The sequence below is a fragment of the Pipistrellus hanaki genome, assembly GCF_964339955.1.
Source record: "Pipistrellus hanaki genome assembly, chromosome: 4".
NCBI classification, from domain to species: Eukaryota; Metazoa; Chordata; class Mammalia; order Chiroptera; family Vespertilionidae; genus Pipistrellus; species Pipistrellus hanaki.
This window is the reverse complement of record NC_140506.1, coordinates 96809376-96834248: the sequence shown is the minus strand read 5'-3', so window position 1 is coordinate 96834248 and position 24873 is coordinate 96809376. Positions and strand designations below refer to the sequence as shown.

The following is a 24873-nucleotide window of genomic DNA, read 5'->3' as shown; positions in this document are numbered from 1 at the left end:
GGTTGCGGGCTCGATATGTTTCTCTCTCTTTCTCCCTCTCCCTTCATCTCTCTGAAAAGCAATAAAGACATATTTACTTTTAAAAATATTCTGTGGCCACAGCAGGTCTGGAATGCAACGGTCCCGGGCGCTTTCTCTCCTCCTGGTGACTGGAAGTAGCGGGTCACAGGGATGCGGGTCCGTCCTCGGCTCCTCGGGCTGGAGGGTCCCAGTCGCCCCCGCGGCCCAGCTACAGGGCGGGCGCCGCACCCGAGGGCCGGTGGGAGGCGGGGCCGCAGGTCCCGCAGGAATTTTCACGTGGCCGGCTCCATCCGGGATCCCGTGGAGGCCTACGGCCCCGCGCGAAGAAAGATTGTCCCTCCGCCGCCGCCGTAGCCGAGCCGGGCGCAGGCTCCGCCCACGTGTCCGTCCCGCGTGGCGGGGGCGTGACCGGGATGGCGGGCCAGGCAGGCGCTGGGGCCGCTCTGTGCTCCGAGCGGTTCGGGTCCCAGGCGGCCCGGGGCTGCAGCGCCGCTGCTGACGGGAGCCTGCGGTGGGAGGCCTGGGGGCGGCGCTGGTGGGGGGGCGACGGGGGAGCGTCCGGGGCTGCCGCGCCCCCTCTTCCGCGCCTGCTGACCGTGTTCCTGCCGCAGGGCTTCCCCGACAGCGTCAGCCCCGACTACCTGCCCTACCAGCTGTGGGACTCCGTGCAGGTCGGCGGGCGGCGCTCCCCCTCCCCTCCGTGGGCTGCGGGCTGAGCCCCAGGTCGCACTCCGCGGAGAGCGCCAGACCCCCCTGCCCCGAACCCACTCCCCGCTCCCTCTCTCCTCCAGGCCTTTGCTTCCAGCCTCTCGGGCTCCCTGGCGACCCACGCCGTCCTGCTGGGCATAGGGGTGGGGAATGCAAGCGCCTCCGTGTCAGCCGCCACTGCCACCTGGCTGCTGAAAGGTAAGCCGGCCCGGAGCCTGCCCGCCGCTGCCTCAGCAGGAGGAGGCAGGAGATTCTGGGAAGAAGGAAAGGCATTTAGATATTCTGGGGTACTAGTTGGTGCTATACATAGTAAATGCAGTAATCATCTGCTAAGTGTGCACAGCCTTTTGGAAAACCACTAAGAAATGAAAGATACAGTTTGGTACCCTGCCGCCCAGAGAGAGGAGGAGAGAAGAAGGAGACACTGCCCGTGTTCCATCCACATCAGGACCCCTGGCCTCTGCACCGTCCTCTGCACTACCGTTCCCCGGGAGGATTTATTTTTTAATGTTCTTATTGATTTCAGAGAGGAAGGGAAAGGGGGAGAGAGAATCATTGATCTGCTGCCTCTGCACACCCCACGCTGGGGATGGAGCCTGCAACCCTGGGCATGTGCCCTGACCAGGGATCAAACCATCCTGGTTCATAGATCGATGCTCAGCCACGGAGCCACGTTGGCCAGGATTTAAATTAGAGCCGAAGTGAGGCTCACTCTGCTCCAGCATCAGCCTGGCCGCATCTGAGGAGCCTCCCTGGGCCTTTGGGAAAGTCAGGAGGCTCCTGCTCACATCCTTACCTTTAAGACCCAGCCAACTGGCCGGATGGAGTTTTCTCAGAAAGAAGCCCTCTGATAGTGTGTGTCAGTGGAGCGGTGCTGACCTGTGGCTTGTCACACAAACAGTGCTTATTATATGCCAGTCTTTAAATATACTGACTCAGCCCTAGCCGGTTTGGCTCAGTGGATAGAGGGGTCCCAGGTTTGATTCCAGCCAAGGATGCGTGCCCATGTTTCGGGCTCGATCCCCAATAGGGGGTGTGCAGGAGGCAGCCAGTCAATGATTCCTCTCATTGATGTTTCTATCTCTCTCCCTCTCCCTTCCTCTCTGAAATCAATAAATATATATTAAAAAAAAAAAAAGTTGGCCTTAATTTAAAAAAATAAATCCTGCCGAAACCAATTTGGCTCAGTGGATAGAGTGTCGGTCTGCAGACTGAAAGATCCCAGGTTCTATTCCGGTCAAGGGCATGTACATTGGTTTAGGCACATCCCCAGTGGGGAGTGTGCAAGAGGCAGCTGGTCAATGTTTCTCATCGATGTTTCTAGCTCTCTATCCATCTCCCTTCCTCTCTCTAAAAAATCAATAAAATTTTTAAAATAAATAAATCCTATCTAATAAATAGGAATATGCTAATTGACCCTCACATCGTCCCAAAGATGGCGGCACTCACAGCCAATAAAGAGGGGATATGCTAATTAATTGCCACGCCCTCAAAGATGGCGGCATCTACAACCACATATGGCAGTGCTCAGCCTCATCGAGGTGCCTACCTCCAGAGTCCCCCAGTCCCTTCAGCGCCCCAGCCACCCAGGGCTGGCCCAAGGCTCAGGCAAGCCTTGGATGTCGGCTGCCCAGCCATCTAGGGTTGCCTGAGGCTCAGGTAACCAGGGCCAGCCGAGCTTGCACTGCCGGCAGTGGCAGCAGCAGAGGTGTGATGGGTGCATTGCCTTCCCCTGATCACTGGGTCATCTTCTGCCCCTGAGATGAGAGGGGACAGGCCAGGCTGAGTGACCCCCTCCCTCAAGTGCATGAATTTTCATGCACCAGGCCTCTAGTAAACAAACAAACAAACAAACAAACTGACTCACCTTCCACGGTGGCTCTGAGATAGGTATTGTCCTTACCTTCATGTTATAGATGAGGAATCTGAGGCACAGGAAAGTAACTTGCCCATGGTCATAGCCAGTAAGTACGAGGGCATGGATTTGAACCCAGGGAGTGTAGTTCAGAGTCCATTCCATAGCTGCTAACTTTGATCTTTTCCTTTACTCTCCTGTTGGCTAACTCTCTGGCGCACAGTAGGCGCCTGTGTCAGCAGTTGATGTTTTCAAGTCATTTCTGAACTCCCTAGAATTATCGCCAGCGTGCTGCCTACATATGTCTTTAGATTAATCTTAAAAATAAGACCACTTTAAGGTGTGAAATAACTATTTTCTTTAGAGTCTGTTGGTATTTTTAAAAGCCCTCTTAACTAGAAAGGATTTTACAGACTCGTCTCCATCAAACATGAGAAAATGTTATGTAGAGATATATATAAGAAAGTCTTTTGGAATGTTTTGATGTCATTTTCAGTTACAAATCTCTTAATGGAACACGCTATTAATTGTCAAACCTAACAAAGGTACTGTTATTATAATATTTTAACAGCCTACTCTATGCCAGGCATGTGCACACTTCCAAGGTACGTCACTTACTCTCTGCAGCAGCCGTGTTACCGTAGGTGGATGCTGCTGTTAATAAGTTTTCCGGAGGGGAAAGCTGAGACACAGCAAGGTTTAGTGACCTGCCTGAGATAAGGCAGGGCCAGGATTTGGACCCAGATGGACTGACTCCTGTGTCCCACTCTTAGCACCACACTCCTTTGCTAGGAATTTAGAGTGGAGCTAAGTGCAATTTGTGCACAGCTGATCCCTTACTGGGCCTCAAATGTTTCTAGATCTTATAGTTCAACTAATTGTAAATGGGGCAGAGCTGGGCAAATAGAAATTGCTTCCTAGTCTCATAGACAGTGCTGACTTTTGGATAATAGGGAGGATATGGGTCATTATTGCATCCTAGTGCCAACCTCCAGATCTGATAGGGGCCTTGCAGACTGCCGCTGACAGAAGACAGCGTAGGCCTTGCATGCAGGACACACACCTGAGTGGTTATGAGTCTGCAGTCAAGGGAAGAAAACAAGAGTCTGGCCCAGCGAGCTCCCTCTCAGCCAGTGGAAGTAAACTTGCTATCTCAGAGCCACTGAGTTGATCCAGTACCAAATCTTAAATGGAATGGTGAAAATTTTGTGTTAAATCAAGTGTGCTTGAAGGGAGGAGGGTAAGGTAGTGACAAAGGGAGGGTGCCGCCATAGCCAGCCTGCTGGGCACCACTCGCAGGGACACAGGAGACGGAAAAGGGGAAGCAAAGCAGGCTGGATGGGAACTGGGTCGGACACGTGCCTGAGAGCCGCTGCTCAGCCCAGCTAGTGGTGGCGGTAAGGGAAGGCAGGTCCAGGGCAGCCATGAATTTAGGTGCCTTCAGAAAAACTGGGAATTCAGATCTTCTGTAAACTGCCCCCTTTTTGTTCACCTATATTCTTCAAGCTTCAGTTGCTTCATCTGTGAAAGGAAATGATTCTTCTCAAACTCAGGCCTGCTGTGAAGAATGAAAGGCATGTATATTTCAGGAGTCTGCCAGGGTGCTCAACTGGGTAAAAGATGTCTAGTGAGGCCGAAACCGGTTTGGCTCAGTGGATAGAGCGTCTGCCTGCGGACTGAAAGGTCCCGGGTTCGATTCCGGTCAAGGGCATGTACCTTGGTTGCGGGCACATCCCCAGTAGGGGGTGTGCAAGAGGCAGCTGATTGATGATTCTCTCTCATCGATGTTTCTAACTCTCTGTCCCCCTCTCTTCCTCTCTGTAAAAAATCAACAAAATATAAAATAAAATAAAAGATGTCTAGTGAGAAGGCCTCGGTGTCTAAAGAGCGAGGCTGTGGGAGGAGGAGGACATCTGTTTCTGTGGAGAATGGGAAGGCTGATATACATCACCACCCTCCACAACCAGCTTCCTCCTTGCCTCTCCACACGGATCCACGTCCTTCAGCTCAGACAAGCGGGGAGCCCTGCCTGCTGTGTCTGTCCCTTCCGGGGCCCTGTATGAGGCCTTTCCCGTTGTGGATTCTCAGGTGGTCCTTTGAACGTGATGAGTGCTAATGTCAGAGTAAGGTGTTGTGTAAATGGTAGGCACACTGTCTGTGTAGGGCCAGATGGCAGACTCTGTACACTTTGTACGCTGTGTAGTTTCAGTCACAGCAACCTGATTCTGCCATTGTGTCACAAAAACATCCATAATCAATCTCTTGCTAACCCAAAAGTAAAGGGCCTTTCAAAGATAGAGGCAACCAGCATTTATTGAGATCAATAAGAATAGCTATTTGGGATTCCTGCCTCCCTCCCTGACCTTAGCGGATCGAGCCTTGAGCTGGCTGCAGTCAGTCTGAGTGTGGTTGAAGTGCTGGCTCCATTAAGATGAGACTTTTGCTACTGCTCCAGGTGGTGGCTTGGCGTTGGTCCAGAGCGATGCCCCAGCCAACCTGGGCTGCATGCCTAGCAAGAGATTAAAGGTGCAGTGGGCCATGGGGCCGCTGCTCAAGTTCCAGATTTGTATTCCCTGAGGCCATAGGCAGGTGTTTGAGGAGTATCTGCTGGTTATTAGCCAGCGGTACCCCCACACATCCACACTGAAGTCAAGAATTATCTCCCTCGACCAATATATATATACACACATAGCATCTTTCCTGTCATCTTCAAACTAGTATCAATAGGCTGAATAGTTGTTGGCAAGGATCCTTTGCTTTCTTTGCCATGCAAGCTCCTAGTATCTGGCAGTGAGACTAAGAAAATAAGGTTTATGCATGTATGATGGTTTTCTTCTTGAGCAACATGATTGAGAAAGAGTGCATGTCAACTGTGCATTTGAGATAACTTTGAAAGATGTGCCTGTGAGGTCCAAGCTGGAATCTGGTCACCTTCCATCCATGCAACAGCGTGTTCAAATTCTTGACAATGAAATGAAGCCCAGTGTGCTTATGGATTCAGCCCCACATCATCAATCATAGCCCACCCATCAGCACTGAAAACTCTTATGTTAAGGGATTTTTGAAGAGCAGTGTGACTGACATTATGAAGACCTGTCCTGAAGACAGTAAGCTGTTACACAGACCAGAAGCTTTCATAGAGAAATGTCAATTGGCTGCCTCCTGCACTATCAGGGATCGAGCCCACAACCTGGGCATATGCCCTGATGGGGACTCAAACTAGCAGCCTTTCAGTGCACAGAATGGTGCCCAATCAACTGAGCCACACCCGGGCAGACCAGATGGTAGGCTCAGAGTACCTCTTGGGAAACCTCAATGCAAGACAGGTTTTCGGTGCTGGCACACTTTGGAATTCTGTACATTTGTGGAGTGCAATAATACTGTATAGTTATTCTCTCCCTCCCCCCCATCTCCGTCCACTCAGTTAATGTTGTTGTTTTTTAATGGAAGCATTACTACTTGTACCTTTTTTCCTTAGTCATATTTGAAATAGCAAATCAGTTAGAATTTGATTTTTTTCCCAAAGGTATCTGTTGTGATTTTTATATGAATTTTCCTTTTTTATAGCTTAGAATTTATCTTTTGGGAATACAGCTGAAGTTCTCAATACTTTATGAGTTTATCAGGCATCTCTAATTTGGTCATGTCCAATTTACATAGCTTTCAAAATACTGCAGAACATTATACAAGTTTATGGGGAGAGATCCTTTTAATTGATTTTGGAGGGGAGAGAAAAATCAATCAGCTGCCTCTGGCATGCACCCCAATAGGATTGAACCTACAACTTGGGCAGGTGCCCTGACTGGGAATCAAACTGATGACGGCCTGGTGCACATGATGCTCAGCCAACTGAGCCACACTGGCCAGGGCCCAGCTGCCTTTTGAGTACTGTTGTAGTTCGAGTGTGTTGCCTTGATCAATCTGTTGAGTTGATTAACTGGGCCTTTATACTTAACTCAATAAAAAACAAAGCAGATATAAGTTAAATAAACTTAGAATTTATTGTCCAGAATACCTGTTAACAATATATTTAACAGTCATCTGCTTACATTTTTGTTTTTGACTTACAGATTTCATAAGGCATATACTTTAGATTCACACACAAATAATAGGTCATTTACCATTTTTAGGATAATTGAAACTGACCTCACCAGAAAATTTAGATGAATTTCTTTACAACTTCAATATTAGATGATCAAAGATCACTTGTCTAATAACTTGCCTAACATATATAAGAATTTTATTATATTTGAGGAACAAAATTGAAACTTTTATTCAGTGAATTTAATATCTTTTCAGCATTCTAAAAAGACTAAGAATAATTTAGCAGAAATATGACCATAATGTATAAAAATAGTCACCTAGCAACAGTCATAACATACTTTGGTCCCCACATAGGAGTAGATCCAGATTTGCTAATGGAAGTAATGAGATTTATGGAAAAGTTAGGAGGTCATTCAACATCGGTCCACCACGCACTGAGCACAGCCGTATACGTACTTGGTGTTGAATGTGTCTGGGAGTGATCACCATTGTGACAGCCTCGAGGTGGAACATGCTGTAATATCTGGCAGATAGGAAGTTAGTTGGCAGAAAATGGATTAAATGCCTTATCCTTCTTATTAAGTCTGCAGAGCTGTTAACCTTCGTTCATTTAGTGCAGCAGTCAGTGCAGTTTAAGCTGGGAACTTACTTCCAGGTTATTAGTATTCAGATGTAATAACATTTTGCGCTCTCGGACTAGGGCCAAAACCTTGTCATTGCTTTGTACCAGCTCAGACTTCCTGTCTTCTGCAAGCTGCACCCTGCCGAGTGTGCCCAGGGTCTTTCCTCCTCTGGTGGCAGTTAACCTTTTGGCATTTAGATCTTGAATGTTCCCGTGTATCTCACAGGTCAACCACGCAGAACCTAAGATTTGATTCTAACTCTCCCATGTTTGCCTTAGGTCAGTGGCTGACAAACTGCGGCTCCCGAGTCACATGTGGCTCTGGCGCCTTGAGTGTAGCTCTTCCACACAATACCACATGTGGGCGCACATACAGTGCTATTGAAGCTTCGTGGCCCATGCGCAGAAGTTGGTTTTCGGCTCTCAAAAGAAATTTCAATCGTTGCACTGTTGATATTTGGCTCTGTTGACTAATGAGTTGCCAACCACTGGCTTAGGTGAATAAATTGTCTTTTAAAGAATAGCTTTCAGTAGCTTGGACTATGATAAAACTCAGCTATTTTGTTGATACTCACCTCTATATTGTTGTTTTATCTTTAGCCATATTTAAATCTAGGATTTAATGAGTTTAGTGAAAAATTAATGGGAAGCATGAATATGAAAAATATTAAAGGAAAGGGGAAAGTTTAAATGAAGCTATTTAGAAGATAGCTTTATTCTTAACATTTCAGAATTTATTATTTATAAATTTGTGTGGCTCTGTAATTTATAAATGTCTTTGTACTATATGTATACATTTCTAAATATATTTTTATTGATTTCAGAGAGGAAGGGAGAGAGAGAAATAGAAGCATCAATGATGAGAGAGAATCGTTGATCGGCTGCCTCCTGCACGCACGACACGAGGGATCAAGCCCATAACCCAGACATGTGCCCTGACCAGGAATCTAGCCGTGACCTCCTGGTTCATTGGTCAGCACTCAACAATTGAGCCATGCTGGCAGAACTTTGTATTATATTAATTAGAAGAACATAGAATGAGGTTTTTACCATAGTTGGTGTTGTGGAAGAAATTATCAGATTAATTTTTTTAAATGTTAAAAAACAAACAAACAGAACAACTTTGTGGAAAGCAAAGTCATTAATGCAGGCAGAAGCCCAAATCCAGTCAGGAGGCGAACGCAACGGGTTTGAGAAGGGGAGGGAACAATTGCATCCACGGCAGGAAGGCGTTTCTGTGAGTGCAGACAGCAGTGTGGTGCTGATCCTCGGCAACAGTCATCATATCTGCTTTCTGTTTTCTTTGCAAACAGTTCCCTGGGCACAGGCTGCTTTAGTTCCAGTCTAAAGATTATTTTCCTTTGTTTTGACTTTTTAATGCTTAAGACATGCAAGGCAGTTCCTCCGGGATGGCAGCTCCAGGTCCATTTTTGTTTTGTTTTGTTGGATTTTTTTTTTTTGTTCGTTTGTTTGTTTGTGGGTTTTTTGGTGTTTTTTTTTTTTTTTTTTTTTTTTTGAGGGGGGGGGTGTTTTTTATGCTATAAATGAATGGGCACAGCTGTGTTCCAGTAAGATTTTATTTACACAGACAAAGATTGGAAGCCCAAGCACCACAGTTAATGATCCTTGGGCTAAATCTGTGTTTTTCATACTGACTACTGATTTTTGCTTTTACACTGGGTTTGGAGCCATCATTTTCTCGGTCACTGTGGTATCCCCAGGTGTAGGTGCCTGGCACAGAGTAGGTAGCCAGTAAGCATCTGTTGTGCAAATGAAGGTCTGGCTGATTCCAGAGACTTCTCTGACTTTCTAGCCTGAGGAGGCCTCTCCCTCTGCCCTCACCCCCAGTTCCCTGTCACCAACCTGCAGCTCAAATCCTTTTTATGTCTTTGCATCCTGATGAGCACCTGTGAGCCTGCGGCCCAGCCTGAGAGCCAGAGCATCACATCACTGCTGACCTTCCCACTCAGCGTTTCCTGCTCTTTGTGGTGGTTGTACCATCTGGATAGAAACCCAAACTCTTTGTTTTAGAGCTTTATGAAAAGAACACTGTGCTGTATACAGTCTTCATGGCCGACTTTCATGTCAGGTTTTGCCAGGAGTCAGCCATGTTGATGTGAGTAGCTGCAATCCATTGGCTCTTCACAAAAAGCCGTCTAATGTGCCTCTGAGTGACTGTGCAGAATTCACTGTGCATTCCATCGACGAGCATTTGTGTTTCTCAGCTTTGGTTGTTGTGAATAATGCCGCAAAGACTTTCTGATCCTGATGTACATGGTACAGACTTCTCTGGGTGTGACTGAGGAACTGCCAAGTGTAGGCGCTTCTGGCCCGTCCTACAGCTATGTCTGTCCAGAACTTTCCGTGCCAGGCTACACTTCCAAGGACAGTGACGCAAGGCGCCGGGGTCTGCCAGGCCCCACGGGCCCGAGGCTGTTTCTCATTCCTCACCAATGCCTCTCTCCCCCAGATTCGACCGGCATGCTGGGTCGCATCATCTTTGCCTGGTGGAAGGGGTGAGTTTGTCTTCCGGGTCCGAGACTCCTGGCCACTCTCCCCGCAGTGGTCTTACCTGTCCCAGCCCTGGCTGTATTTTCAGCTCCTCCTCTCCTACCAGATTCCAGGGTAGAGGAGGGTTAGCAATTATTTCATCAGAGCTAAGGAGTCTTTATAAAGTGCCCAGAGCAGGTGGCTTGCCCGGGTCCCCTAGCAATGAAGGCACAAAGCCACTGCCGTGATCAGATCTACCTTCAAGAGAACTGATCTGCCACTTGCTGCCCCTCACGGAACAGCACAGAGTCGCGGGCTCTGAGAGTCCTTTGTCTGCTTGCTGGAAGAGGAGCCTGAACGGGCAGTGCTTAGCCCAAAAGGAGTGACTCTACTCCAGACGCCACCATGAGGTTCGCACGCTTAGCTGGGCCTTGTGAGCTGAGTGAGCAGGTCCTCAGGATCCCTGTCTGACGTGGGGTCCATGCCCCATTTGTCTAGAACGGATTAAAGGTCTTGTGCTGCCTGCTTCCTCCTCAGGTCGGTACTGGGCAACCTCAGGAGTGAGTGTCTTCTGTTCATTGTGGTTACGGGGTACAGTGAGGTAGTTTATGCTAAGTGCTTAGCACATTGCGTGGCACATAATATGTGTCAGTGAGCACTGGCTGCTGTTAACTAACTGTGCCTCACAAGCTCCTGTATGTCATCGCTAACCCTCACAACTCTTCAGAGTAAGGTTGAGTGTATACCTCTCACAGATGTGAAGCAAACCTAGAGAGGGAAGTTACCATGTCACACAGCGTGTAACAGTGAGGCGGGACGTGAACCTAAAGCCTGTGGCAGCAGCAGGCTGCTTCACTGGGCAGAGCCCTGGTCCAGGCCCGTGTGCTGCAGTCCTGCCTTCGCCGTGTGTTCCTTCAGGAGTTCCCCTGAGTGCCATTCCCCGCCGGGATGCTCCCGTTCTCTCGGGGAGATTGAAGTTCAGGGTCAGGGCTAATGCTGCAGGTTCTGAGGAGCTGGGGTTGCACAATCTGCACTGGGGAGTGGTCCCGGGTGTGTGCATGGGCCGCTCACTGCCTGGCGGAAGAGGCGGGCATTGTGGTGCTGGGTGACAGACCCCCTGGCCTGGATGTCAGACCTGCTCTCCCTTGGCCTGTCCCCCACTGTCCATGTGGTCCCAGGGCAGTCATCGCCCTCCTCTGGGTCGACAGGCTGGGCACCCTCAAAGCAGGAGGAACGGGGAGCCAGCAAGGGACTCAGGGGTAGCGTCTCTCAGCGGAGGCCCAGAGAGTGGGGCGCAGCCGTAAGACAGTTTTACACCTTCGCCTGCCCTGGGTTAGTAAGGGGGAGCACTTAGTGACCACCGGAGATCCTCCCAGCTAATGGTGGCATTTCAGCAGCAATGATGGGGTTGGGACAGGTGTCTGCTGGAGTGTGGGTTTTCCTGAGCCCGTCAGACCTTACCATGGCCTGCGGAGGGCCTGCACTGCTCACAGGACGTGTTTTCTTCTTGAATCCAAATCGCAAACCAACCTCTCCCCCCAACAGGAGCAAACTGGACTGCAATGCCAAGCAGTGGAGGTGAGGAGCTGGGACTAAGGGAAGGGGAGTCTTCTATTGTGAAGGTCGCTCACCTCTGACCTCTGACCTCTGATCTTTTCCCCAGGCTTTTTGCTGACATCCTCAACGATATCGCCATGTTCCTCGAGATTATGGCTCCCGTATTGCCGATCTGTTTCACCATAACCATCTGCGTCAGCAATCTGGCCAAGGTACTCACCTGGGCATCCTGCTGCCGGTGGGCTCATTTGGGGCCCACAGGTGAGCCCTGCCTGGACCCTCTGTTCTGGGCACTTCTAGAAAAGTGAAAAGGTTCAGATGCTCCTCCCCAGACCCAGCCGTACTCCGATCCTTCTTCAGCCACAGCCTCTGGTGCTCCCAGTCTGCAGTGGGCCTGGAGCCGCAGGCCGGGGAGGGAGCTCTGAGCTGAGAGAGGAAGGCGCTCCTGTGCAGCAGCATGGGCCCAGCTCCCTGGCTCCCTTCCCCTCTCAGGAGCATGTTCACTGACTGCCTGCTGCACGTTTGGCACAGAGTGAGGGCCCTCCTGTCTTTGGAAGAAAGCCACGAAATTAAACAAATGTATAGAATTATAGCTCCCGATAGTCCAGATGAGAAGTGGGGGGCAAGAGGGCTCAGCCGTGAATGGGGCCCAGTGAGGGATGGAGGGGTCCCCAGGGCGGGGGCCTGAAGAATGAATTGATGGTGCAGGGTGGCCATTCTGAGCAGAAGGAAGTGGGGTCAAGGTCCAGCTGTAGGTCAGACAGCACAGACTGGTGGGGCGGCGAGGGCTGTGGGGTGAATGGAGCTCTTGGTCCCGCCTGGCCGCTCCGCTCACAGCTCCTTCAGGCCGCCTCATCCAGATGAGGAAGCGGAAGCCCAGCCAGGTTCCCAGTCTTCGCTCAGGATGAAGCTCCAGGCCCAGACCAGATTCCTAAGAAGACCAAGACCCGTCTCAGAGCCCCTCCCTCATTCAGGCACTCCGGAGCCTGCCGCTGCCGCACGCTGCCAGGTTCAGGCACGCACTTCATGGTGGGGCCTCCGCCTCCCTGGCCGTGCACTAACTGCCTCGAGCACCCCTCAGCCCCAGGGAGACCCCAGAGCCATCTCTGTGGAGGCTGTGGACCATGCTTCAGATTCCTCCCTTACTCCCCCTCTTCCACTCCCTCCCTCCACTCCTCTCAGTGACCAGCACCTCTGTCCCCCGGGGACACTAAGTAGAAGCCTGGCTGTCATCCATGCCCTCTCCCCCCTCCCCGGCCACCCTCAGCTCAGTCTCCATTCAGTTCTGTTCTTTTCCCTCCTGAACCTCCCCATCCATTCCCTCCACCTGCATGCCGCCCGGTGCTCCTCACTGCTGGAAAAGCACAGCTGCTTCCTAGGTCTCCTGTTTCCGTTCTCACCCTCTTCATCCTCAGAGCAGCCCAGTCATCCTCTAAGAGTGGAAATCAAATCAGCTCACTTCCCGCCCTTTGCTCTCAGGATAAAGACTTGTACGAGGTTGCGAGGTTCCGTGTGATTGGGGCCCCGCCAGTCACTCCAGCTCGTTTTGCTCCACAATCCTCTTACCTTCGAGCAAGTGATTTCCTCTGCCCACTACCAGCGTGTTCGTTTGCCATCCGCTGATGCATAAGCTTCCTGAGGGCGGGGTTGAGCCTGAATCATACCATGCCATTCAGTCTTGCCTGACAGCTAAGCATAGTAGAGGAATGAAGGTGATCACTGACCCTCATCAATGAATTGGCTCTAGATCTCAGAGGGGAGCTCCAGGTCCCCTTTGGAGGTCAGGACCGCCTGTGTGGGTTCTGAGCTGGCCTGGAAGCTGGCTAGGCCTTCCCTGGGAGAGGAGTCGGTCCTGGCAGGCAGGATGCAGGCATGCAGGTGGGCGGCAGATGGCCTGGGTGCTTGGCCAGGGCAGGGTGCAGCCAGGGCAGAAGCCGGAGGGCAGAAGCTCTGGGCTGAGGCTGGTTTGGGGGCTCTACCTTGGAGAGAAATTGGGTTTCCCTGAGGTCCACAGGGTGGTGTGGCAGGAGAGCGGGAGAGTTCTCCTGGAACGAGACGGGAGGTGGGCCTGGTGGAAGTGCGGAGCGAGAACCAGTACACCGGCGGCATTTGGGGGTTTGCTCTAGGGTCTGAGCCTGCTTTCTCAGGCCGGTTGGAGCCATTTACGTGGCTCACCCCAGAAGGTCTGTTCTCACAGCTCAGGCCACTCTCACTTCCTCCTCCCGTCCCCAGTGCATCGTGAGCGTGGCTGGCGGGGCCACTCGGGCCGCACTGACCATGCACCAGGCCCGGAGGAACAACATGGCCGACGTGTCAGCCAAGGACGGCAGCCAGGTGAGCGGCTGGGCTGGAGGGACGGCGTGAGGGAGGGGGTGTCGGGGTGGGGGCAGGCCAGGTCACAGTTCGGAGTGTGGAGAGAAGCATCTGAGTGCTCCTGGCAGGAAGAAATGTGGGTGCTCCGTGCTCTGACTCTCAGGGCAGGTGGTCCGGTGTGAGGGCACAGGCTCTGGGGGCAGTAAGTCCAAGCTGATCCCCCCAGCCTCTGCCCATCACCCATGTGGCAAGAATGAGCCCCGGGCCTGGCCCTCTTTAGGCTGTGGCCCCCACTCTGGGAGGGAGGACCTTCTGATCATGTGAGGCCCACAGGTTAAAGCTCATGGCAAGTCAAAAAGTGCTCCTCAGCATGCAAGGTGGCTGGGGTCACTGACTGGCCGGGGCAGCCACTCAGCAGTTTAGCAGGCCTGGCCCAGCCCTCCCCTGACCAAGGGAGCCTTGGGAGTGGGGTGTGGCACCCGGACGCCGAGTCGATGTTTCTCCCCCCTGAACGCGTCCCAGGTTGCACTCTGTTGTGTTCCTGCCTCTGTGGGTGGAGGAGGCCTGGGAGCTGGGGGAGGGGGAAGCTGAGCGGCTAGGAATTGAGTAGATGAGAGAGAAAAGTGAGGTCCAGGGAGGTCAGAAGTGTGACGTTTTCTTTAACACTGAAGCAATCTAGAAGCCTCTCCTCTCCAGTTCTACTTTCTGGCCTTCTCTTAGATGTTTTGTTCTGTTTCTAAAGAGAACTTCTTTTTTGTATTTTTTTTATACATTTTTATTGATTTCAGAGAGGAAAGGAGAGGGAGAAACATCATTGATCAGCTGCCTCCTGCACGCCCCCTACTGGGGATCGAGCCCATAACCCACCCTTGCCCTGACCATGAGGTCCATACTCAACCACTGAACCCCGCTGGCTGGGAAAATGTGCCCTTTTTAACCACCAAGAAAACACTTCCCCACACTGTGAACATTTTCTTGCCTAAGCATAGAACTCCTCAGCTGACTCCTGCAAAACAAAGAAAATGTTTCAAGGGCATTGTATCTGTCAGAGAAGCAGCAGGCTTATTTTTTTGATTGTTTGTTAATCCTCACCTGAGGATATTTTTTTCACAGATTTTTAGAGAGAGTGGAAGTGGGGAGGAGGATTGATAAGAGAGAAAGACATATCCATGGATTGCCTCCCATACACTGACCAGAGCTGGGGATTGAACCTAGAACCCAGGTACTGCAACCCTGGTACGTGATTGGCCAAGAATCGAACCAGTGACCCAACAGTCTAACCACTAGGCAACACGGCCAGGATGCAGTGGTATCTTTTAAATGACAGTGTACTCACTAAAGATGTTAAAAACTTATTAGGCACCCTCTGTGTGTGGAGCCCTGGGTGGTTCTGGGACGGGGAGGGATGTGGTGAAAGGCACTCAGGGTTACTCAGTCTGGCCTGGAGGGGAGCCCACCAACTCCCAATCCATCTGCCATTTTCCAGGAGACACTGGTAAACCTGGCAGGGCTCCTGGCCAGCCTCTTGATGCTTCCCCTGGTGTCAGATTGCCCTAGGTAAGCGAGGGCAAGCGAGGGTCGGAGGTGCCCGGCTGGGCCTCTGTCCCTGCCGACTGCCTCACACTCTCGTTCCAGCTTCAGCCTCGGTTTTTTCTTCCTCCTCACTGCCCTCCATGTCTACGCCAACTACCGGGCCGTCCGAGCCCTTGTCATGGAGACCTTGAATGAAGTCCGGCTCCGGCTGGTCCTGCAGCACTTCCTTCAGAAAGGAGAGGTGCTTGACCCCACCTCAGCCAATCAGATGGAGCCGCTGTGGACAGGTGACCCAACCCCTTGGTCTCAAGTTTTATGTCTCTCAGTCTGTCCTCCTGCCTGGTACTGCTGACTCCACCTTCCCACAGGTTTCTGGCCGTCTCTGTCTCTGTCCTTGGGGGTCCCCCTACACCACTTGGTTTCCAGGTAAGTAGCCCAGCGTCCCACTCACCACTGCTGGCCCCCCACTCCCCACACATGCGCCTCATTCCAATTACACACTGGCCTTCCTTGACCAGACCCACCTCTGCTCTATGGTCCTTAATTCCACTGAACAGACGGGGTCAGCCTGGGTGCTTGAGTGCAGTGAGTGTGTACAGAGAGGAGATATAGAGGGTATATTTGTGCCCTAGCAGGTTGTTCAGGGTTCGAGTGGTCAGAGTATTGACCCTTGGACTGAGGGTCACTGGTTCGATTCCAGTCAAGGGCTAGTACCTCTGTTGCAGGCTAGATCCCTGGCCCCAGTTGGGTATGTGTGGGAGGCAACCATTCAATATATCTCACACACCACATCGATTTTTTTCTCTTTGTCTCTCCCCCTCCCTTCCACTCCCTAAAAAGTCAATGAAAAAAAAATACCCTGGAATAAGGATTAACAACAAAAAAAAGGTTATATTTGTTGGATAAAGGAATAGTGGGTGGGTGGGGCAAATGGATGGCTAGACGCAGAGGGAGGTGGCTGTGGGGCGGGAGGAATGGCTGGGGGGGGTGGGAAGTGGTGAAGGAGATGAAGTAGAGGCAGCGATGGCTCAGGTGGCTGTTCCTTTGACTGGGTGCTACCCTGCCTCTGCTTTCTCCTCCCGCTGCACTCCTTCCTCAGTGTCACTGAGCTGCAGCAGCTGGCCGAGGGGCACCAGGAACCTTACCTTCTTCGCTGGGACCAGTCTCAGGGTAAGTGTTCTCCACCTCAGACTGCCCGCCTGGGGTTGGCCGCCATTCCTCCAGCCCCAGCCCCGCAAGCCCTGCACGGTTTGGAGTCCGCCTGCTGCCCCGCGGCGAGCTCTTGACTAAGACTCAGTGTGGTCAAATGACAGCTGCGTGCCCCATGGCGCTCCCTTCCCGCTCTGTAAGCGGAGCCAGCGGTCTGCCTTACGTCCCGCAGTGTGTCTGAGGCTCAGACAGGGTGACATGTAGAAGCAGGTTGTGCATTGCAGCACACTCACTCAGATAAGGTTGTTCCCTTCGGGTTCCTCAGGGGAACCACTTCTCTCTCATCTGGAGTCACCTCTTGAGGAAAAAGTTGTAGCGTTTACTGGTCTGCTAGGTCGTATGTTGAAAGGTGCTTATTCTCACGAGCCATTGAAAGCATGCAAAATAAGCCCAGCGCAGTGAGCCGCAGAGAAGTTGAGTTGGAAAGTGGGATTTCAGTTTGGCCAGAGCAGTGGGGGCAGCAGGAGGGGACGGGGAGGTGGCCTCCCCTGGTACCATCTGCCCCTGGTCTCCAGGTCAGGTGCAGGTGGTCCTGAGCGAGGGGGCAGGCCCTGAGACCGTCCTGAGGGCCGCCACACACGGGCTGGTGCTCGGAGCCCTGCGGGAAGGCGGGCCCCTCCCAAGAGAGCTGGGCGAGCTGAGGAGCCGGGTGCGGGCAGGTAAGAGCTCACAGCCCGGCTGGTGGTGACTCCAGGTTGGGTGGAGAGAGGCTGTTCAGCCTGGGGACCCATGAATGCCTCTTCTGTACCCCCACCCAGACCCTAACAAAGAGAGCTGGGTCCTTGTCAGGGAGACACACCGGGTGCTGGACAAGCTTTTCCCAGAGTTCCTGAAAGGTAACATCCTGCAGGCTCTCCCCAGGGCCCTGCCTGCCCCCCCCACCCCCACCCCCTCCACCTGGGACGTGTAGATGTGGTCTCTCTGTGGGTGTGAGTGTGGGCCTCGGTGTCTGAGGATGGAGATTGGGATGGTCCCTGAGGTGTCCTGTTGTCTCTAACCCCAGCTGGCATTGAAGGACCGGGAGGGAAGGGAGGCTCACCAATGACTGGCCCTGGTCTTTCATTCAGCCCCATTCCGTCCCCCGCTTCTCCATGCTAGCTCAGGGAGCTCCTGCTGCACCAGATGAGGTGTTAGCCCACTTTCTGTCAGAAGTCACCCTGCAGAGGCCAGGGAAGCCAGCCAGGGCATAAGGCCTGTTCCCCACCTGGGCCACTCCTTCCCGCTCTCTCCAGGGTCAGCCCAGCCTCCGCCCCAGCGGGCCCCTAGTACCAATCCCCCACGGCCTCTCCCCAGGGCTGCAGGATGCCGGCTGGGACACGGAGAAACACCAGCTGGAGGTGGACGAGTGGAGGGCCACATGGCTGCCGTCTCCAGAAAAGAAGGTCTTGTGAGCAGCCCGGGTGGAGGCCAGCCCAGGCTCGGAGCCTGAAGAACAGCACTGGCTACAGCAGCATGTGGGAACACAGCTTTATTTTGTACAGGGCGGGGGGAGGGGGGGAGAGACTGCTGAGGCGGGGTTGGCCTGGGCCTCAGGAGGTAACTGCCTCTCAGAGGCTTGAGCCCCAGGCAGAGACAAGGTAGAGGGAAGGGGGATCTCGGCCTTCCAGTGCCCTGCCTGTGGCTCGGGATGCCCAACAGGGTCTGCCTCAGGCATAAAAGCCCCAGAGGAAGGTGGCCACGGCCATCATGACCAAGGCATTGATGTTGACCACCCGCGCCCAGCGCGGGTCCTCACTGATGTCCTCCAGCCGCCTGGCTGCTGCATCCGCCTCCTCCTGGGTGGGGGGTGGGGCACTGCCCGCCCCGCCCCTGCTCATTCCACAGAACCAGAGCAGGCACCTGCGGAGCGCGCCTGGGGCCGGGGATTGGGGTTCTGGGAGAAATTGAAGCCTTACGGTTACTTTGAGGGATTTGGCCCCCCCTCAGCTCCGCGGCCCTCCTCCTGGGCCGTGCCTCACCCTCCATCTCCACTGCGTGCTCCGGGCGCCCGTTCTGTTCAGGGGCTGCGGCCGGCCCTTCCAGCTCCTCAGCATCCAGGTCCTCCCGCTCCTCCTTGCTGTGCCGGAGACTGAAAACCAGGCGGTGGAGCTGGGGAAAGGGGAGCAGGGACCAAATGGGATTCGGTTCCCACTAGGGCCTGATGCCTCTTGTCCACACTGGCACGGCCTATCCTTGTCCTGCGTGTACACGGCCAGGCTCAGCTCACCTCAGCGGGGTGTTGAAAGCTCCTGGCCTTGCCTCAGCACCCAGAGGCTACTCTTTGCTCAAAGTTGTAGTGCTTAGACTCCGGCTTAGTCCTGCTAACCGTCCCTTCCTGTGGGTATTTGCTTGGATTTCCTCCTGTGGCCTTCCCCCTTCTCCACCCGTGGAATCCTATCCATCCTCTGACTCTGCCTTTTTGTCTGGCCCCAAATCAGCCCTGTCCTGGGGCCCTTGCCCTGCAGCCGAACAAGACCAAACCCTTCTGTGGGCTTTGAGGGAAGTGTCCTGTCCCTCAGCCATGGGCCTGTTTTCTATCCCAAAGGCCAGGCCAAGGACTTTGGGAACTTGAATCACTTCCCCCACAATCTTCAAGACATCTCCCCCAAACCACCTCAAATAAATGTCATTAAATGAAAACGTGATTGCAAATTCGAGTTCAAACTGGTCTCCCAGCCAGCCCTCAATATAAGGAATCCGGTCCTCTCCACTGGGAGCTGCTGGCAAGCAGCAGGGAGGGTCACACTGCCCCGTGGCACATGTTGGGGGCCGTCCAGAGGCTGACACCTACGTGCTTGCGCGGGATGGGTGCCGTGCACAGTGAGATGACGATGGTGAGGAGGCCCGAGCAGACAAAGAGCACGATGGCGAAGTAGAGGTAGTGCACCCCGCAGAGGAGGGCGGGGCAGGCGGAGGGCCGCACGCAGCTGCCGGAGCCAAAGGAAAACTCGGGAATGAGGCGCGCCAGGCCCATCAGCAGGCCCCCAATCAGCCCCCAGAAGGCGCCCTGCGGAGGAGACAGCATCAGCTTCGCCCCAATCAGCCCCCAGAGGCGCCCTGCGGAGGAGACAGGTCAGCTTCGCCCCAATCGGCCCCCAGAAGCTCCCTGCGGAGGAGATGGCTCCTGGGCCAGCCTGCGCCCAGCTGCGCACGCGCTCACCTTCTCGTTGACGCGGGGCACGAAGAGCGCCAGCACGAAGACGGCGGACACCGGGGGCGCCAGGTAGCTGGACACGGCCTGGATGTAGTCAAAGAGCTGCCCGCCCTGGGCCGCCTGCACCACCGGGAGCCAGGCCACCGACACCGCCACGATGAACACCACCCACAGCCTGCGGGGTGGTCAGACTTCACCGGACCCTCCCCCAGCCCCGCGCCCGGCCCCTTCCCAGGCAGGTTCGGAGACGGGAGATGAGGGGGGACCCGGAGCCGCACCGTCCTACGAGCAGCAGCTCGCGGTCGCCCGCGCGGGGCCGCAGGCGCGTGTAGATGTCCATGGTGAAGAGCGTGCTGCTGCTGTTGAAGATGGAGGCCAACGAGGACATCAGCGCGGCCAGCATGACCGCCAGCATGAGCCCGCGCAGGCCTGTGGGGACGGGGCAGTGAGTCCGGGACACGGAGGGTGGGCTGGGCAGCCGGTGTCTCCGGAGCGCCCGCACCCTGGGCGGGGCCCCCTGTGCGCCTCACCGTTGGGCATGAGCTTGACGACGAGGCGCGGGTAGGCGATGTTGGAGCAGCCCACCTCGGTGCCACACACGCGCTTGCACACCTCCGGCACCACACACGCCACTTCGTCTGGGGAAAGGGACGACACACCTAGGACAGGACCTGGCCTGGGGCTGGGATTCTAATGGAGCTGAGGTGGGAGGCCTGCTGGGAGGTGGGCTGGATGGCCGGGCTCCCAAACCTATAGGAGGCGGACACCCGGTCCTTCTGCAGGAAAGGGTCTGGGTGGGCACAGGCCTCCTGCGGGGGGCCGGGCAGGGGGCACATATTACCCGGATAAAGAATGCGGCTGATCATGCCCGGCATGACCATGAGGAACATGGGCATCAGCTTCAAGTAGCCGCACAGGATGCAGCCCGCCTTGATGTGGGTGAGGTTCTTCCCCGCCAGGCAGCGCTGCACGATGACCTGTGACAGGGGCGTCACCACCTGTGCCAGCCCAGCCCCCCGCCTCCGGCCCCCTCTCCCCCCACCTCCTGCCTCAACGCGGCTCTGACTCAGGCCCCGCCTGGCTCAGCTGAGCAATTCCGCTCCCTGCAGCTCCTGCGGGCGATACCGGCTTCCTGGAGTTCAGCCCCACCGGCAGGGCTCCCACCCCTCAGGCCACGCCCTCAACCCAGCCCCACCCACCTCAGTTCCTGTCCGGCCCCAGCCTTGCTCCCCCGTCACCCGGACCGCGCAGCACCCCGCCTCACACCTGGTCGCTGCACCAGTACCAGCCGGAGACGATGGTGAGCCCCAGGAGCAGCGCGGGCCACGGCAGGTCGCCGGTGACCGGGTCCCGCAGCAGGTGGTAGGAGTCGGGCCGCGGTCGGTAGCAGGCGCTGGAGATGTTGCCCACGGCCGGATCCTCCGACACCGTCAGCGACGTCATTGCCCCCAGGTATTTGTCGAAAAGCCCAGAATACCCGCCCACCTCGTGGAAGGCTGTGTGGGCAGAACCGTCAGGGGCCGGGCACCCGGCTAGGGCCCTCCCTGGAACCCGCGCTGGGACTCTGATGTCCCAGCTCCCGGAGGGAGCCCTGCCCTCAGCCCCGCGCCCCACCTCCCCCCGGACATACCGTAGCCCATGAGGATGAAGGCCCCCCCGAGGATGACGAAGGTCTGCACGGTGTCCGTGTACATCAGCGCCGCCAGCCCTCCTGCAAGGGGCCTGGGTCAGCGGGACAGCCTGGACCAGCTGCTCCTGCTGCAGGCCGAGAGAGTGCCCTCCCGGAGAACACATTTCTTTTTTCTTTTTTTTTAAATTGATTTTTTACAGAGAGGAAGAGAGAGGGATAGAGAGAAACATCGATCAGCTGCCTCCTGCACACCCCCCACCGGGGACGTGCCCTTGACTGGAATCGAACCTGGGACCCTTCAGTCCGCAGGCCGACGCTCTATCCACTGAACCACATGGGTGGGGGCTGGAGAACACATTTCAAAGCGAAGGCGGCTCCCTGGCTCACGCCCTCAGGGCAGGAGGTGGGACTGTGCCAGCCAGGCTATGTGGCTCCCACCACACCCCCGAACCCCCCACCCCGACCCCCCACGGCCACCTGTCACCGTGTAGACCATGGTGATGCCCAGGAGCGCGATGACGGAGGCGTAGATGTTCCAGCCCAGGGCCTGCTGGATGAACACCGCCCCGGAGAACATGTCCACCTGGGGGGGAGCGCGGGGAGGTCAGGGCCACAGCCTCGGTGGCCACGCCTCAGAGGCTCCCCATTTCCCACGCCCTGACCTTCCAGGCCTCACCCCGTGGCCGTGGTCCCAGAAATCCCTGACTCCCCTCCATCAGGACCTCAGTCTCCTGGGTCCCGCCCCCTCCCAGACTCCCCAAAGCCCTGCAGCCCGAGCCCCGCCCTCCCGGGGCCCGCCGCCTGGCGCGCACCGAGATCTTGGTGAAGATGTACAGGAAGAGCGAGAGCACCGACAGGTAGAGGCGGATGCGGTGGCCGCCAAAGCGCTTGCGCAGGTACTGCGGCATGGTGATGACCCCCGCCGTCAGGTACACCGGCACGAAGAGCCAGCCCAGCAGCAGCACCACAAACAGCGCCTGCGCACGGGGAGGCGACTCTGTCCCAGACCTGCCTGCAGCATCTCAGACCCCCGAAGGGCATGAGACCTCTCACCTTGGGCTTTTAACTACAGCCCTCCTGGCCTCCCAGGCCGCCTCCCCGGCCAGTCCTTCCCGAGGCGGTCCCTGCCCCTACCCCCAAGCACCTGGGTCCAAGCACAGACCCCCTCAGCCAGACCCAGCCTCTGCCGGGAAGGGCTGCGTCCCCTCTCTCCCAACTCCGGGAACCATCAAGGCTCAGCTCAGAGGCCTCCTTCTCCAGGAAGCCCTGAGCCTCAGTCCCAGAGCCTTGTCCCTCTCCCACTTCTGCAGGGGCTTTAATGTGACCCGGGGAGCCTCAGCCACACCTTCAGAGAGCATCCATCCATCGGAACAAGCACGTCACTGTCTCTGAGGCTGTTCACCCACTTCCCAGAGGAGAGAATCAAGGCCACAGAAGGAAGGGGCTGGTCCAGCTCACACAGCAGGACCCCTACCCTGAGAGTGGTCATCTCCTACATCCCTCTGCTTCCAGGCTGGACCTGGGACCCTCTCCTGAAGCCAACTGCACCCCACAATCAGTCTCACACCCCCTCTGCCAGGGTTCCCATGGGGGTGGGGGTTATTGCTATAAAGGGGGCTTACATTCCACTCAAATCCAGCCACAGCCAGGCCGCTGGCAGCACCAGTCCCCGCCAGGCCCACAAAGTGGCCGCTGCCGATGTTGCTGGCGAAGAGAGAGGCCCCAACCTGGTGGCCGGGGATGTGGGTGAGCAGGAAGCTTCTCCAGCCCCCTCCCAGCCACGGCCCGCCTCGCTCACCGGCCACCACACCATGCTCCGGCCCGCCAGGAAGTAGCCGCCCACGGTGCCTCTGTTGGTCCTGCACATGGACTGGGGGACAGGAGTCGGGGGAGACCTGGGTTCAGGGCACGTCTTTGGACCTCATTAGCCGTCTCAACACATTCCTCAGCCTTGTTTCAGGCTGAAGATTAACCCGCTCTGCTCCCCGATGATTCACACCCCACCCCCACAACCTCTTCCCAGGCCCCCAGAGCCACCTAGGCCCTAAGCCAGCAGTCAGCAAACTCATCAGTCCACAGAGCCAAATATCAACAGGACAACGATTGAAATTTCTTTTGAGAGCCAAATTTTTTAAACTTAAACATCCTCTAACGCCACTTCTTCAAAATAGACTTGCCCAGGCTGTGGTATTTTGTGGAAGAGCCACACTCAAGGGGCCAAAGAGCACATGTGGCTTTCGAGCCACCGTTTGCTGACCACGGTCCTAAGCTGTTGTCCAACTCCCCAAGCCTGAGTGTAGCTGACAGAAGCCCATGGCCTGGCTTTCCTGGGCCCTGGTTCGGGCCAGGGGCTTCTGTCGGCCATAACATAGATGGCGGACAGAGGCCTCATTCAGAATGCTGTCCCTGAGGACAGCCAACCCAAGGACGGGAGACAAAGAATGAGTGTGGATTAGGCCTCCCTATGGCTACCAACAGACTTATTTGGGGGGTAAGTCTCCCGCTCCTCCCCCTACACCTGGTTTCTCCCTCAAGGATCCAGGCATCCTGTCCCTACTGCCACCTGCAGTCTCCCTGCGCCAGACCCCGAAACCTGGCCCTAGCTTCTCACCCACAAGCCGACACCAATGACCAGCAGGAAATAAGCAGCGATGACCAGGATGTCAGCAGGGTTGTCAATTAAGACCCTCTGCTCCGCCAGCTCTGGCGCCAAGCTTGCCTCTGTGTGCTCCTCCATTCTGCCGGGATCTGCACCTCCAGGGACCAGGCCCTGGGTTCCCCCGGGGGAGGGGTTAATGGTTACCTCAGGTGCAGTGAGCTGACAAATCACCCAGGCCGTGGCCCCCCTCCCCGCCTGTGTTTAGCTGAATCAGGCCACATCCACCGAAGGCTGGTCCTGGGAGGTGGACCCTTTCAAGTTTGGGTTGCTCTTTCCTGGGCCTCAGCCCCCGCCCCTTCCCTGTGCCTCAGGCTCAAAACCACTTCGTCCACTTTTCAGCCTTGACCTGGGGAGTCTGGCGGAGCCAGCCCCCTGGTTCTGATCCATCCAGAGGGATCATCTTCGAAGCCTAACCTGACAGTGTCAGTGCCTCTCAGAAGCACTCAGGAGGGCGCGGGAGCTTCGCACCTGACATTCAGGGCCTGCCAGCCCCCAACTCCGCCCACCCTTGCCCTTGCACCCAACCCAATCTACTTTCCTTCCTGCTCCTTGGCCCTGCCAACGTGTGTACGTTCATACCCCCAAACTTCTGTGAGTTGTGCCTTCTGCTTAGAATGCCTCCCTGCCTCCCAGACAGCCAACTCCTACTCGGCCCTCGGCACCCAGCCCTGTGACCGCCTTACAAAGACTTCTCGAACTTTTCTGATACAGTTCCCTGCACACGGAGTGGCCCTTATCCCGGCCCATCTCTGTCTCCCCAACAGGCTAGAGCCCCCCCAAGAGCTGGACGTGCTCTGGTCCGTGCCTCAGTTGGGGAAGAGCTGTGTCTCTGCCTTTCTTCTAGGATTGGCCAGCCTCGGACGTCTGACCCTGGCCATTGGGCTCATGCCTGAGTGGGGCATTTTAGGGGAAGTGAATGAATTATGTTTAGGGAATGCCTTAAAAGCAGACCCCAGAGCAGCCAGGCCCAGAGCAGCAGCAGCCAGGCCGGAAGCGGCCAGGCCCAGAGTGGCTGGGCCCAGAGCAGCCGAGCCCAGAGCAGCCGAGTCGGGAGCAGCCAGGCCCAGAGCAGCAGCAACCAAGCCCGGAGTAGCCAGGT

General features: G+C 55.4%; 2 protein-coding genes and 1 pseudogene across 5 annotated transcripts; 2 read left to right on the top strand and 1 right to left on the bottom strand.

Moving 5' to 3' along the window:
• The first annotated feature begins 408 nt into the window (after positions 1 to 408).
• On the top strand, positions 409 to 18971 carry RUSF1 (RUS family member 1). 2 transcript variants are annotated; one of them, XM_084882004.1, is made up of 13 exons: positions 409 to 692; positions 813 to 927; positions 9721 to 9766; positions 11286 to 11318; positions 11404 to 11509; positions 13530 to 13631; positions 15097 to 15167; positions 15246 to 15430; positions 15512 to 15569; positions 16243 to 16313; positions 16868 to 17011; positions 17111 to 17188; positions 17646 to 18971. In XM_084882004.1, exons 1-13 carry the CDS (start codon positions 435 to 437, stop codon positions 17741 to 17743), a joined length of 1365 nt encoding a protein of 454 aa, XP_084738130.1. In that variant the 5' UTR covers positions 409 to 434; the 3' UTR covers positions 17744 to 18971. The 2 variants fall into 2 exon arrangements, with proteins under 2 accessions (XP_084738130.1, XP_084738129.1); XM_084882003.1 differs by having other exon boundaries at positions 17585 to 18971.
• On the top strand, positions 5016 to 8670 carry LOC311621606 (thioredoxin reductase-like selenoprotein T; annotated as a pseudogene). The gene has a single exon. The product of its transcript is annotated as a thioredoxin reductase-like selenoprotein T (transcript).
• Positions 17804 to 23957, bottom strand: SLC5A2 (solute carrier family 5 member 2). Of its 2 annotated transcripts, none has more exons than XM_084882002.1 (14): positions 23727 to 23916; positions 22914 to 22985; positions 22738 to 22842; positions 21928 to 22092; positions 21593 to 21698; positions 21116 to 21196; positions 20752 to 20981; positions 20327 to 20462; positions 20016 to 20123; positions 19764 to 19914; positions 19492 to 19660; positions 19123 to 19338; positions 18311 to 18440; positions 17804 to 18225 (listed from the first exon to the last, which is right to left on the bottom strand). In XM_084882002.1, exons 1-14 carry the CDS (start codon positions 23850 to 23852, stop codon positions 17999 to 18001), a joined length of 2022 nt encoding a protein of 673 aa, XP_084738128.1. In that variant the 5' UTR covers positions 23853 to 23916; the 3' UTR covers positions 17804 to 17998. The 2 variants fall into 2 exon arrangements, 1 of the variants encoding a protein (XP_084738128.1); XR_014794863.1 differs by having other exon boundaries at positions 17807 to 18225; positions 19123 to 19258; positions 23727 to 23957.
• Between the last annotated feature and the right edge of the window lie 916 nt (positions 23958 to 24873).